This window comes from Somniosus microcephalus, chromosome 4, assembly GCF_052327205.1.
Source record: "Somniosus microcephalus isolate GS21.2 chromosome 4, FLI_Smic_1.0, whole genome shotgun sequence".
Lineage (NCBI taxonomy): Eukaryota > Metazoa > Chordata > Chondrichthyes > Squaliformes > Somniosidae > Somniosus > Somniosus microcephalus.
The window spans coordinates 294762321-294774582 of record NC_140990.1 but is presented as its reverse complement, the minus strand read 5'-3'; the positions used below and the strand labels follow the sequence as shown (position 1 = coordinate 294774582).

The window sequence follows — 12262 nt, the reverse complement described above, 5'->3', positions numbered from 1 at the left end:
ATTGATGGTGGGGGATTCGGCGATGGTAATGCCGTTGAATATCATGGGGCGGTGGTTGGACTCTCATTTGTTGGAGATAGTCATTGCCTGGCATGAATGTTACTTGCCACTTATCAGCCTAAGCCTGAATGTCATCCAGGTCTTGCTGCATTCGGGCATGGACTGCTTCATTATCTGAGGAGTTGCAATTGGAACTGAACACTGTGCAGTCATCAGCAAACATCCCCACTTCTGACCTTATGATGGAGGGAAGGTCATTGATGAAGCAGCTGAAGATGGTTGGGCCTCGGACACTTCCCTGAGGAACTCCTGCAGCGATGTCCTGGGGCTGAGATGATTGACCTCCAACAAATACAACCATCTTTCTACGTGCCAGGTATGACTCCAGCCAGTGGAGAGTTTTCCCCCTGATTCCCATTGACTTCAGTTTTACTAGGGCTCCTTGATGTCACACTCAGTCAAATGCTGCCTTGATGTCAAGGGCAGTCACTCACCTCACCTCTATAATTCAGCTCTTTTGTCCATGTTTGGACCAAGGCTGTAGTGAGGTCTGGAGCTGAGTGGTCCTGGCGGAACCTCCAACTGAGAATCGGTGAACAGGTTATTAGTGAGTAAGTGCCATTTGATAACACTGTCGATGACACCTTCCATTACTTTGCTGATGATACAGAGTAGATTGATGGGGCGGTAATTGGCTGGGTTGGATTTGTCCTGCTTTTTGTATACAGGACATACCTGGGCAGTTTTCCACATTGTTGGGTAGATGCCAGTGTTGTAATTGTACTGGAACAGCTTGGCTAGAGGTGCGGCCAGTTCTGGAACACAAGTCTTCAGCACGACAGCCGGGATGTTGTCGGGGCCCATAGGTTTTGTTGTATCCAGTGCACTTCAGCCATTTCTTGATATCACATGAGTGAAACGAATTGGCTGAAGACTGGCTTCTGTGATGGCGGGGAACTCAGGAGGAGGCCAATATGTCTTTTGCACTCGCGTGCTAGGCTCATCATCATTGATAATGGGAATATTCATGGAGGCTTCTCCTCCCGTTAGTTGTTTAATTGTCCACCATTATTCACGACTGGATGTGGCAGGACTGCAAAGGTTTGATCTGATCCGTTGATTGTGGAATCACTTAGCCCTGTCTATAGCATGCTGCTTCCGCTATTTAGCATGCATGTAGTCCTGTCTTGCAGCTTCCCCAGGTTGGCATCTCATTTTTAGATACACCTGGTGTTGCTCCTGGCATGCTCTTCTACACTCCTTATTGAACCAGTGTTGGTTCCCTGGCTTGATGATAATGGTAGAGTGAGGGATATGCCAGGCCATGAGGTTACAGATTGTGGTGGAGTACATTTCTGCTGCTGCTGATGGCCCACAGCACCTCATGGATACCCAGTTTTGAGCTGCTAGATCTGTTCTGAATCTATCCCATTTAGCACAGTGGTCGTGCCACACAACACGATGGAGGGTGTCCTCAGTGAGAAGACGAGATTTTGTCTCCACAAGGACTTTGCGGTGGTCACTGCTACCCAATGCTGTCATGGACAGAAGCATCTGCGACAGGTAGATTGGTGAGGACGAGGCCAAGGAGGTCTTTTCCCTCGTGTTGGTTCTCGCCACCTGCCGCAGTCCTAGTCTGGCAGCTATGTCCTTCAGGACTCGGCCAGTTTGGTTTGTAGTGGTACTACCGAGCCACTCTTGGTGATGGACATTGATGTCCCCCACCCAGAGTACATTCGGTGCCCTTGCTACTCTCAGTGCTTCTTCCAAGTGGTGTTCAATGTGGAGGAGTACTGATTCATCATCTGAGGGAGGGCGGTAGGTGGTAATCAGCCTGAGGTTTCCTTACCCATGCTTGACCTGAAGCCATGAGACTTCATGGGGTCCGGAGTCAATGTTGAGCTCTCCCAGGGCCACTCCTTCCTGACTGTATACCACTGTGCCGCCACCTCTGATGTGCGCCAGTTTAATGCCACAAACTGGTCTGTGCTAATTCTCTCCATTATTTGGGCTGTTTTAAAAATACATCCGCTGAGGCCTCTGCCGCTCTGTCCCCCATGCAAAAGACCAGCACACTCGAGTTTCCTGAATTAATGCGAGTAGTGGGCTGGCGTACATTTATGTCTGACAATTTAAGCGTGGCACAGCCCAAAGTCGCTTAATATCACTGTAACTTAGATTTTTGGAGTTTTCAATTTTTGTTACTGAGACCTACACTAAATTTAACCAAAGTGCTGTCAGTCTTAGTGCATGCACCCCCCCCCACCACCCCACACGTGTTCCAGTAGACTAAGCAGCTAGAATGGTCTTCCCAATGATCATTCCCTGCTGCACAAAAACAGTCACCTAACTTCTTCCCTCATTCTTTTGTGATGATCTTAACCTTAGTTATCAACTGACCAACCAGTGGAAATAGTTTTTCCTGATTCATTTTATCAAAATCGCTCATAATTTTTCACACCTCCATTAGTTCTCCTCTTAACCTTCTTTGTTCTAATTAAAAAAGCCCCAATTTCTCCAGTTTCTCTTCACAGCTAAAATCTCTCATCTATAGTAAAATCTTCTGTCTCTTCTCCATGGCCTTGACTTCTTCTTTAAAGTAGGTTGCACAAAACTGGACACATATTCTCGCTGCAGCCTAACCAATGATTTGTTTAGGTTTAGCATAATCACTTAGGTTTTGTACTCTATACACCTGTTTATAAAATCTATCATCCCATATGTTTATTTCCAGCTTCAGCAAGTTTTCTTCCCACTTTTGAAGATTTGAACTCATAAATATTTCTGCTTTTCCACTCCTTTTTATGTAGAAAGTGCAGAGTTTTGCTAGTGGGCAATATAACTCGGAGCTGTCCTCTTTCGATAATCCCAGAATTGTGCCAGTATGAACCTGTTAGGAATTACGCCATATTTTTCTTCTGTTAAATTTTATTCATTCTAGCAGGGATCCAGTGAACTAACAAATTTGTGTCATTTTATTGCAGACGTTATGACAACCATAAAACTGGGACTTTTGTGCTCTACAAAAGCCTCTTGCGAGAATTTGAAGTTCATGTACGTCAGTGGGACTGTGGCAGTCGCCACTATGCTGTGTCCTGTAACTGTGGCGTGGTTGCCAGGGAGGGTGATGACATCATTGCATTTGACATGTGCAATGGCCATTTTCAGGAGACCAGGCCTCATCTGTCAGTCAAAAGCAGTGGATCAGAACCACATCATGTCAAAATAATGGATGCACACCAGGGAAAGAAAATCACTGTGCGTATTTTTTGAAATTATTGTTCAGTTGTCCATCTTAATGTTTTTGATTAGATATACAGTTTAGCTCATAACTTTTAATCAGCAATATATTTTCCATTCAAATATGTGCCTGATACGACAAAAGATAAAATTCCATAGTACAGTAATAATAGTTATATTACAGTCATTGACTGAAACAATAATCATATGATCTTTGGTTTAAAAAAAACTATTGTATGATAGAATTTTCATTACTTATGCTTCTAACTGACATCACAAAGCAGATAAAGTCTTCACAGATTGATTGAAAAAATATCTTAATGTTTATCAGCATTGTATACTGCCATACAGTGACTAAAAGTCATCACACTTTGAACCACTGTTGACAGCTGTTAAGGATTTGGTGGTGTATATTGGTATTATTTCTTATCTCTGACTCGTTTTGTCCTGTTCTCGTCTGTTTTTGAAATAAGTTCTAGCGTATAGTAAAATAAGTAGAAACTGTAGCTCTTAGGCTGTAAGGTAAACCATTGCCAATTGGATTATAGAAATGACCTCCTTTATTAGGTTTTATAACGCTACTGAAATTTCCAAAATAATTTAATGCAATAGACTTAACTATAACAAGACATTATCATAGATGAATTTGATCAAATAAAAGTGATTTGTTGACATCCTATGTAATGAAGAAGTTAAAATCAGGATTCTTGTTCTCTATGTCCATCAACATTAAACTGAGTGGAAATCTGCAGAGGTCTTTACTAGTTAAATGATGTAAAAGATGAAATTGCATCACATTTTAATTTAAAGAAAGGAAGACTTGCATTTATATAGCGCCTTTCATGACCACCGGACGTCTCAAAACGCCAATGAAGTACTTTTGGCGTGTAGTCACTGTTGTAATGTGGGAAATGCGGCAGCCAATTTGTGCACAGCAAGCTCCCACAAACAGCAATGTGATAATGACCTGCTCTTCTTTGAAATAGTGCCATGGGACCTGAGAGAGCAGACAAGGCTTCGGTTTAACTTCTAATCTGAAAGACAGCACCTCCGACAGTGCAGCACTCCACTGGAGTGTCAGCCTAGATTTATGTGCTCAAGTCCCTGGAGTGGGACTTGAACCCACAACCTTCTGACTCCGAGGCAAGCATGCTACCCACTTTTTTTTATTAATATACTTTATTGAACATTAAGAACATTTACAACATCGTGATCATTTCATTGTATGATATAAATCAATTCCGCCACTCTGCACAGCCATTCCGCCACCACATTTTAACATCAAAACCTGAAGTTTAATTTGTCACCTGTAACATATATTAATCGATTGTACTTTAAAAATTGGTTGTAAAATACTGTCCTTAAATTCCTTTCTGAATAAAACATCCACAGAGCCTTATAATGATCTTTTAGCTTATATTTAAAATACTCTTTTAGATTGATTCTCCTCCCCTTAAAAAACAGAGCATTCCTTCTTTGCACAATCACGAATCTAGCCAAACTGAACATTAAATTAATTGCCGCTCCGCTAGACTCGGGCAGACCCTCCTGCAATCCCCATCTCAAAATTGAGTCCCACGGGATTCCCATTTTCGCTCTTCGGTCCCCACCCAGCAAAAAAGCTTCACACAACTGTCGAACATAGTACTTAAAGTCATTTAACTGCGGACATAACACCAGTAAATGGGACAGAGTCTCATCCCGTGTCCCACACATTGGGCAAGTTGCCGCCTCCACTCGTCCAATCTTGCACAAGACCGTCATGGTAAAAATCCGGTTATGAGCCAATTTGAAATCCAGTTCAATCCATTCTGGACATTTAAAATTCGCTCACACTCCCTTCCAAATCCTGTTGAAGTCCAGCTGTGGGTATATACTCTGCCAAAGCTCCTGACCAGCAGGTGTCTTGAATCTCCATTCTCTAAATACCTCATAGAAATCTCGAGTATTACAGTTGTCAAATTGGACCAACTCTCCCCCTTTCTCCAGTACAAAGCTTGGAAAAGCAGGACGCATTTTACTTCCTTTGGAGATTTCCGCATTTATTTCTTCCATTCAATCCTGTGGCAATGCCCTCACAATCTTCTCATTCATGATTCCTATTGCTTTTTCCTCTACCTCCTGATCCTCCTCCCATACCGTGTCCCTCACTATCGCTTCCGGCAACCAACCTGGAATTACCTCGTATAATACATCTTTCACAGATATAATCCCAGCTTTTATAAAAGCTTGATTAAATAAAACCTCTCCTTCGATGTTAACCCACCTGTTCAAAAATAAGGGCTGTTCTAAAAATTCCTCAGCCCCCTTGGGCATAAACAGCACACTTTTAAAAAATTGGGCCCAAGTCTCTACAACCCCCTTATAAAACCTAGGGAGAAGTTTAATCGATTTCAAAAACATATTATTGTATTCCATATACAATATCCCCTGCCCTCCTATCCCACTTCGTTTTAAAAAATGCTCAAAACAACTCTTCCAAAAACTTGTATTTGACTTCTGAAGAAATCTCTTCACCCATTTGATTCTAAAGGATTTTTTCGTCAAATCAATATCTGGGAAATTGAGTCCTCCCTGATTTCTCCATCCAATGATGGTATTGTAAGCCACCAAGGCTGGTTACCCTTCCCATAAAAACCTCACACAAGCCTCTCAGATGGACTTTTCCGCCCACTCAGGAATATCCTCCACCGTCAATAAGTACCATAGCTTAGATAACAGGAGAGCAGACACCACTGTCGCTCTTCCTTGCACTTTCAACCACCTTTTTTCCCATCTTCCCAAAATCTTTTTAATTTTCATAACCTTCGGTTCCCAATTTAATCAATCCACTTCATCCCTGTCTTTCTTGCACCCCATATGCACCCCCAGAACTTCCAAAACCTCCACCACCTTAAAGGGACATTCCCCCAACCATTTCCCCCCTACCCCTCCCTGCAACCAGGCATTAGGACTTACTATAATTCACTCTGGCTCCTGAAGCTCTACAATATTCCTCCACTACATCCATAGCTTTCCTCACTGACTCCCCATTTCTCAATGTTAAGCTTGTGTCATCTGCATATTGGTGTATCACCGACACCAGCCCAGAACTGGGGACCACAATCCCAACTACACCTTGTTTCTTTCGCATCATGTAACCTAATGGTTCTGCTACCAATGTGTACAACAATGGGGACAGGGGACAACCCTGTCTCACTGATCTCTGTATCGGAAAATACTTGGATAAAAAAACATTACATTTAACGCAGCTAAATATGTTTGAATAAAAAATCCTTATCCACTGAATGAAATTTTCCTTGAAACCAAATGCTTCCAAAACCTTCAATAAAAACTCATGAGAGACCCTATCAAAGGCTTTCTCTTGATCTATTTTTAATACATAAGCCTCCCTCCCACTCTCTTCCATGAGCTCTATCGCATCTCGGATTGAGACCACAGAGTCTGCGATGTCCCGGTCTATGACTCCATAGGACTGAGAGGGCCAAACTATCTGCGGTAACACCTCCTTCAAACGATTTGCCATAACCCTCGCCAAGATCTTATAATCCACATTTAATAATGTGATGGGCCTCCAATTCTTCAGATCCCGTCTATCCCCTTTATTTTTATAAGCTAAGCTTATGATACCTCTCCTCATAGATGGGGCCAGGCTTCCCTCAATTTTAATTTCCTTAAAAACTTCTAAGAGCAATAGACTTAAAATCTCGAAAAATTCTTTATAAAATTCTGCACTTAGTCCATCAGATCCTGGGCTTTTCCCCCCCTTCATTCCACTTATTGCTACTTTTATTTCCGCTAATCCTATTTCTTTGTCACACATGCTTCTCTCATCCTCCTTTAAACCCTCTTCAATAAAAGCAGTAACCTTCTCCATCGCCAAATTGGAAATGTCTTCTTTTGTATATAACTCTTGATAAAAGCTGCTAGCCGCCTCTAAAATCTCCCCACTTTCATGAACGATCTTCTCCCCAACCTTCAACTCTTCAATTAACGATAATCTCTGTCGCAGCTTCTCTTGCTCTAGAAAATATCTAGTGCATCTTTCGCCCTCCAATGCATCTCTAGCCTTTGCACGGAGAATGGCCCCCTTGCATTTTTCAGCTTGCAATAATTCCCACTCTTCCTTTAGCACCCGGAACTTAGTCTCAGCTACCTTATCCCCTCCGTCAACTGCTTTACAGACATCTGTAAACCTTTTGTTTATATTCTCTTCTCGACGCCGGTTAGCTGCCCCCCTCTTTTTCCCATAACGTACCGAAAAAACTTTTACCTCATATTTGAAATTGTCCCACCAAACTCTTCTTTCTTTCAAGAACAAAGGTTCCTTCCGAGCATTCTTTATTATATTTATAATCCATTCTTTATAAGCAATTTCTTTTAGGTATTGATTGTTTAAAATCCACACCCCTGAACCGATCTTAACTCTGCTGTTCCTAATTCTAAGAACCAAAGCCGAGTGATCACTAAAAAATACTTCTTTATAATAAATCTCCAACACTTCAGAAATTAACCCTTCCTGCATTAACACAAAATCTATTCGGCTCTGTTTTAAAACATCACCCACCCAAGCTGCTCTGGAGAACTCCCTTTTTATGGGGTTCCGGTCCCTCCATAAGTCTCTCAAATTTAAATTTGCCATCATTTTTACAATCATCCCTCTGGAGTTATCATCCTTAAAGGTCATCTGGGCTGAAATGTCATCTGAGATAAAAATACATTAAAATCTCCCACTATACAAGGATTTTCTACCTCTGCCGCTTCAGTGAATAACCCCCGAAAAAACTCGCGACGCTTGCAATGGTCGTTCGGTGCATAGATATTAAAGAGATCGCAATTAAATCCCTCCATTTTTACCCTTAGCCGTAAAAATCTCCCCTCAGTGTCCTTGTCCACCAAGGCAACGTTCTCTTCTATGGACGGACTCACCAAAACAGCCACCCCTCTACGGTTATTGTTTGCACAACTTGCAAACACCTCTCCCTTCCAAACCTTCTGAACTCTTTCTAGGATCTCCTCATCCCAAAAGGTTTCTTGCAGACACAACAAGTCCGAACCTTTAAAACCCTGCAACAAATGCTGCAATTTCCTCTCACTCCTCAGTCCGTTCACATTAATCGAGACCAATGTAATCATGGCTCCAAAGAAGGGAAGTATGCCCGATAATCTCCCCATCCTTTAATCTCTGGCTGTTCCCTCCTCTCATGCTCCTTCTCAACTTTTCGGGCAGCTGTTGCTTTTTCCTGCAGCCTCCGGCTCTTTTTCACCTCCTGTTTGACCGCTCCCTGCTGTTTCAGCCTCTTCCTTGCATTAAGTTTGGGCCCAGGAGCTGCCCTTTCTCCCTCCTTCTGCCCCTCACTAACCTTTCCCTTTCCACATGATGCCACCCCACCCCCGACTTCCATGTCTCTGTCCCCCTCTAATTCCTCACACTCAAGCTCTTCTGCAACCCCCTGTGCCTGCTCCCCGTCAGATACATAATCCTGCTCCCCGTCAGATACTTCATCTCCCATAGAGAGTCTTCCTGCTATCGCAGTTTCTCCCACTGTGCCGCTACCTTCGACCACATCTCCACCTCTGACCCTTGCACCTTGTTCCCTCACTCCATGGGACAATGGCACACCTAAATTGTTCCCTTCTGACGTCTCTATCTTGCCGATCCCATCCTGCTGTCCCTTTAAGGCTCCTGCCTCTTGCACCCTCTCCCCGTTCTGCCCCCTCCCCCTCACCAAGATATCCAACTCTCCCCCTCTCCCTGGAGCACCCACATCCACTACACACCCCGCTCCCGCCTCCTCTCCCCCCGCAGACACCAGACTCCCCAGGGGGAGCTGAACTGCACTAAGGCTCGAGTCTGCACTCGACCCTCGCTGCCCACTGCTGTCTTTGTTCCCCTCCACAGCACTCGGCGTGTTTTCCGCCATCTCCATCCCGTTCTCCACTCCGCCATCCTCTGCCTCTTCCTGTGCTCCTTTTTCCTTCATTTTACCGGCTGTGTCCTCCAACTGCACCGCTCCTCTGGCCGTTCCACACTCATCTCCTGCTCCTTCTCCCATCTCCTCATCACTCATATCGCTCCCTTCTGCCACACACTCACAGTGGGTGGGGCCTTTATGACACACCCCACAGCTCTCCGCCTTGCAGCTCCGAGCAATGTGTCCCGACTCACCGCAATTGTAACACTACAGGTCTGGACAGTTTCTTACGAGATGGTCATGTCCAAGACAATAATAGCACACCTTTACTTGGTTATCATGCAGCACACGAAAGTACTGCACTCCTTCCAGTGTCTCGAACTTCATACTGTACAGCAATGACCTCACCCCCTCAGGGAACCGCACCTTTACATACCGGGTTCCGTCTGCTACCCGTGTTCCTGGATAATACCTCTTTATTGCAGAACAGATTTTTATGTCCCACGACTCCAACTTCTTGCTTAGCACTTCGTCCTCAATGTAAACTGGCAGGTTTAAAAATGAAACCACCACCTCCTCTGAATATAGCAGAGTCACCTCCAAGAATTTCTCACCAACTTTCAGACTGAGTAACAGTCTTTCCACCTCCTCACGGCCACTGACCGTCACCTCGAATCCCACATTTGGCTTAGGTCGGCAGGCAAAGCAGCTTCCCTCGCCACAGTCCTCATGAACCACCTGGATAATATCCCAAGCTCGAATCTTCTTATCTTCACACTGCATCACCACCGTGTTTTCTTTACCAAACCTCCTGAGGTCCCGGCCCAAATCTTTGGGCCTTTTTTTTTTCCTTTCCCACCACAGTTTCTTCCCTAATTAAATTCCTCTTGGGAACATTGTCCTCTGAGGGGCCCGGCACTCCGGACCCCTCAGCAGCCATCTGGCTGTTTTTGTGGGCCAAAAAAGGCCCTAAAACCTGAAAACAAAACCCCAAAACCCACCACCAACTTTTTACAAAACTCCCTCCAACTCCCAGCTGCAATCAGGCAACCAGTAACACCTGGCTCACTCCTAGCCCCTCCCACCTAGAGAGTGCTACCCACTGAGCTACAGCTCACACTGATATAATGAGCAACTACAGTGTAGATAAGGAATGTTCATAGAGTGAATAGAAAGACATATAAGGTGTTGATTGCAATGTGACAGCTCATTCACACTGCAAGTTTAGCCTTCACACCAAAAATAGACTTGTAAAGTGTAAATTGGGTTGCGAAGATCCAAACTGACTCCAAAGCAAAGTCAAGTGGGGCTACCCCCTTCACACTGACAGTGACTCCAGATTCAGGCTGCATTTACACCATAACTGCAGCATTGCTGCAAAGCAAAGACGTTTGCATTGACACAATCAACTAAATTGTTGCTGTCCAAGTTTTCTAGGGATGTTCACTATGTAAAAATATAAATACATTTGACCTTAGTAAGGTAATCTTTGGAAACTATATACAAAGCAGTTTATAAAGCACAGTGTTGTAATAGTTCTCAAGTGTGGAGGTATAAAACCTGTGCCTTGTACCAAAAGTTGTCAGAAATCCTTATACAGCACATCTTAAAACTAACAAATACTTACTTCAGGGATGTCACTTCAAATTTAGTGAAATTTTAATTTGACCAAATCTTTCTATCATCTACCAAAGTGTAGTACAGTATTCCCTGGTACCTGCGGAATTAAGGAATATTAGTTTATTGAAAAAAGGTAGAAATGTAGTAATGTGATTAACTGTAAAACTATTTTTACAACCATTTTAGCCTGATATATCCTGTAAATGTATCAGCCATTCTTGTTGTATTTTTCAGGTGCTAAGATACCTAACTGATAGCAATATATTGAATGCTCTTGCTGTCCGCAACATACACATCAGAAAGTACCAGTCTGTTCCAACCAGGATTAGCTGTGCCATTTTAATGTTTCATCACTCTTTTGATGAGACTGCTTAGAGGCAAGGGGGGAAGAAAGCAGCATGCGTATTGGCATATGAAAAATACCGAGAAACTCTGCAATGCTCTTGACCAAAAAGTGACCTCTGCAGATATGTTAGCACTTGTTTCACTGTAGTGTATTCCAACTTTTCTACTTTAATTTGCTTTTTTGAACTGTAACTTAAAATAAATAACCCAACATATTTACAGCAGTTTTGTTACAGCTTGTGGCTTTTTCCGGTATCCATTTCCACAGATCATGTTCCCTTCAGGGGTATTTGTCCGTGCAGATGTAAGCGATTGGGGAATGAGCATAACAGTACGGGCGCCCAGCATTGATTTCAACAACACTAGAGGTCTTTGTGGGACCTTTGACCGAAACAGTAATAATGACTTCCACGGTGCTGATGGGAATCCAATGGGAGCTACACGTTGGAATAACGACCCTAATAATTTCATCGAAGAATGGAGGTATGCATTGGACCGAAAATGCAATTTTTGATTGTTTTAAAAATAGATGCAATGTCAAGTGAAATGTTAAACTGTACAAAGTGATGAATCATACAATAAAAACAGAAAGTGCTGGAAATACTCAGCAGGTCAGGCAGTATCTGTAGAGAGAGAGAAATAGAGTTAACGTTTCAGGTCGATGACCTTTCATCAGAATAATCATCGACCTGAAACGATAACTTTGTTTCTCTCTCCGCGGATGCTGCCTGACCTGCTGCGTATTTCCAGCATTTTCTGTTTTTATTTCAGATTTCCAGCATCCGCAATATTTTGCTTTTGTATTAATGGATCATACAACTTGTGTGATGAATTGACTGGTGATGTATGGCTTCATCTAGCCACTGCTAGAAATACTTTGCCTAAAACCATCAGAAAAGAAGAACATTCAGCTTTATATTCCACATGTTCCAGAAATGTGTTTCATTTTGAATAGCTTCGCTTAACCAATAATCCTTATTTTAAGAGTTTATGGGGGGAAAATTGGGTTGCTTTGTGCCTCCTTTTAGCACCCTGGGGGGGGCACTAAAGGGGGGCGGCAAAGCCCCTAGTGCCTGGGCGCGGCGCCACTAATGCCTCCCACGAAATTCAGCAGGAGGTTAGTGGCGGCGGTAGCCGTAGCG

At 43.4% G+C, this 12262-nt stretch overlaps 1 protein-coding gene across 1 annotated transcript in view; it reads left to right on the top strand.

Annotated features, from left to right (window-relative positions):
- The window catches only part of LOC147120554 (von Willebrand factor D and EGF domain-containing protein), a 403257-nt gene that overhangs the window by 200043 nt on the left and 190952 nt on the right, over window positions 1-12262 (top strand). The window contains exons 10-11 of the mRNA XM_085986654.1: window positions 2985-3258; window positions 11389-11603. Coding sequence (XP_085842780.1) covers window positions 2985-3258; window positions 11389-11603 — 489 coding nt within the window. The remainder of the gene's footprint in view (window positions 1-2984; window positions 3259-11388; window positions 11604-12262) is intronic.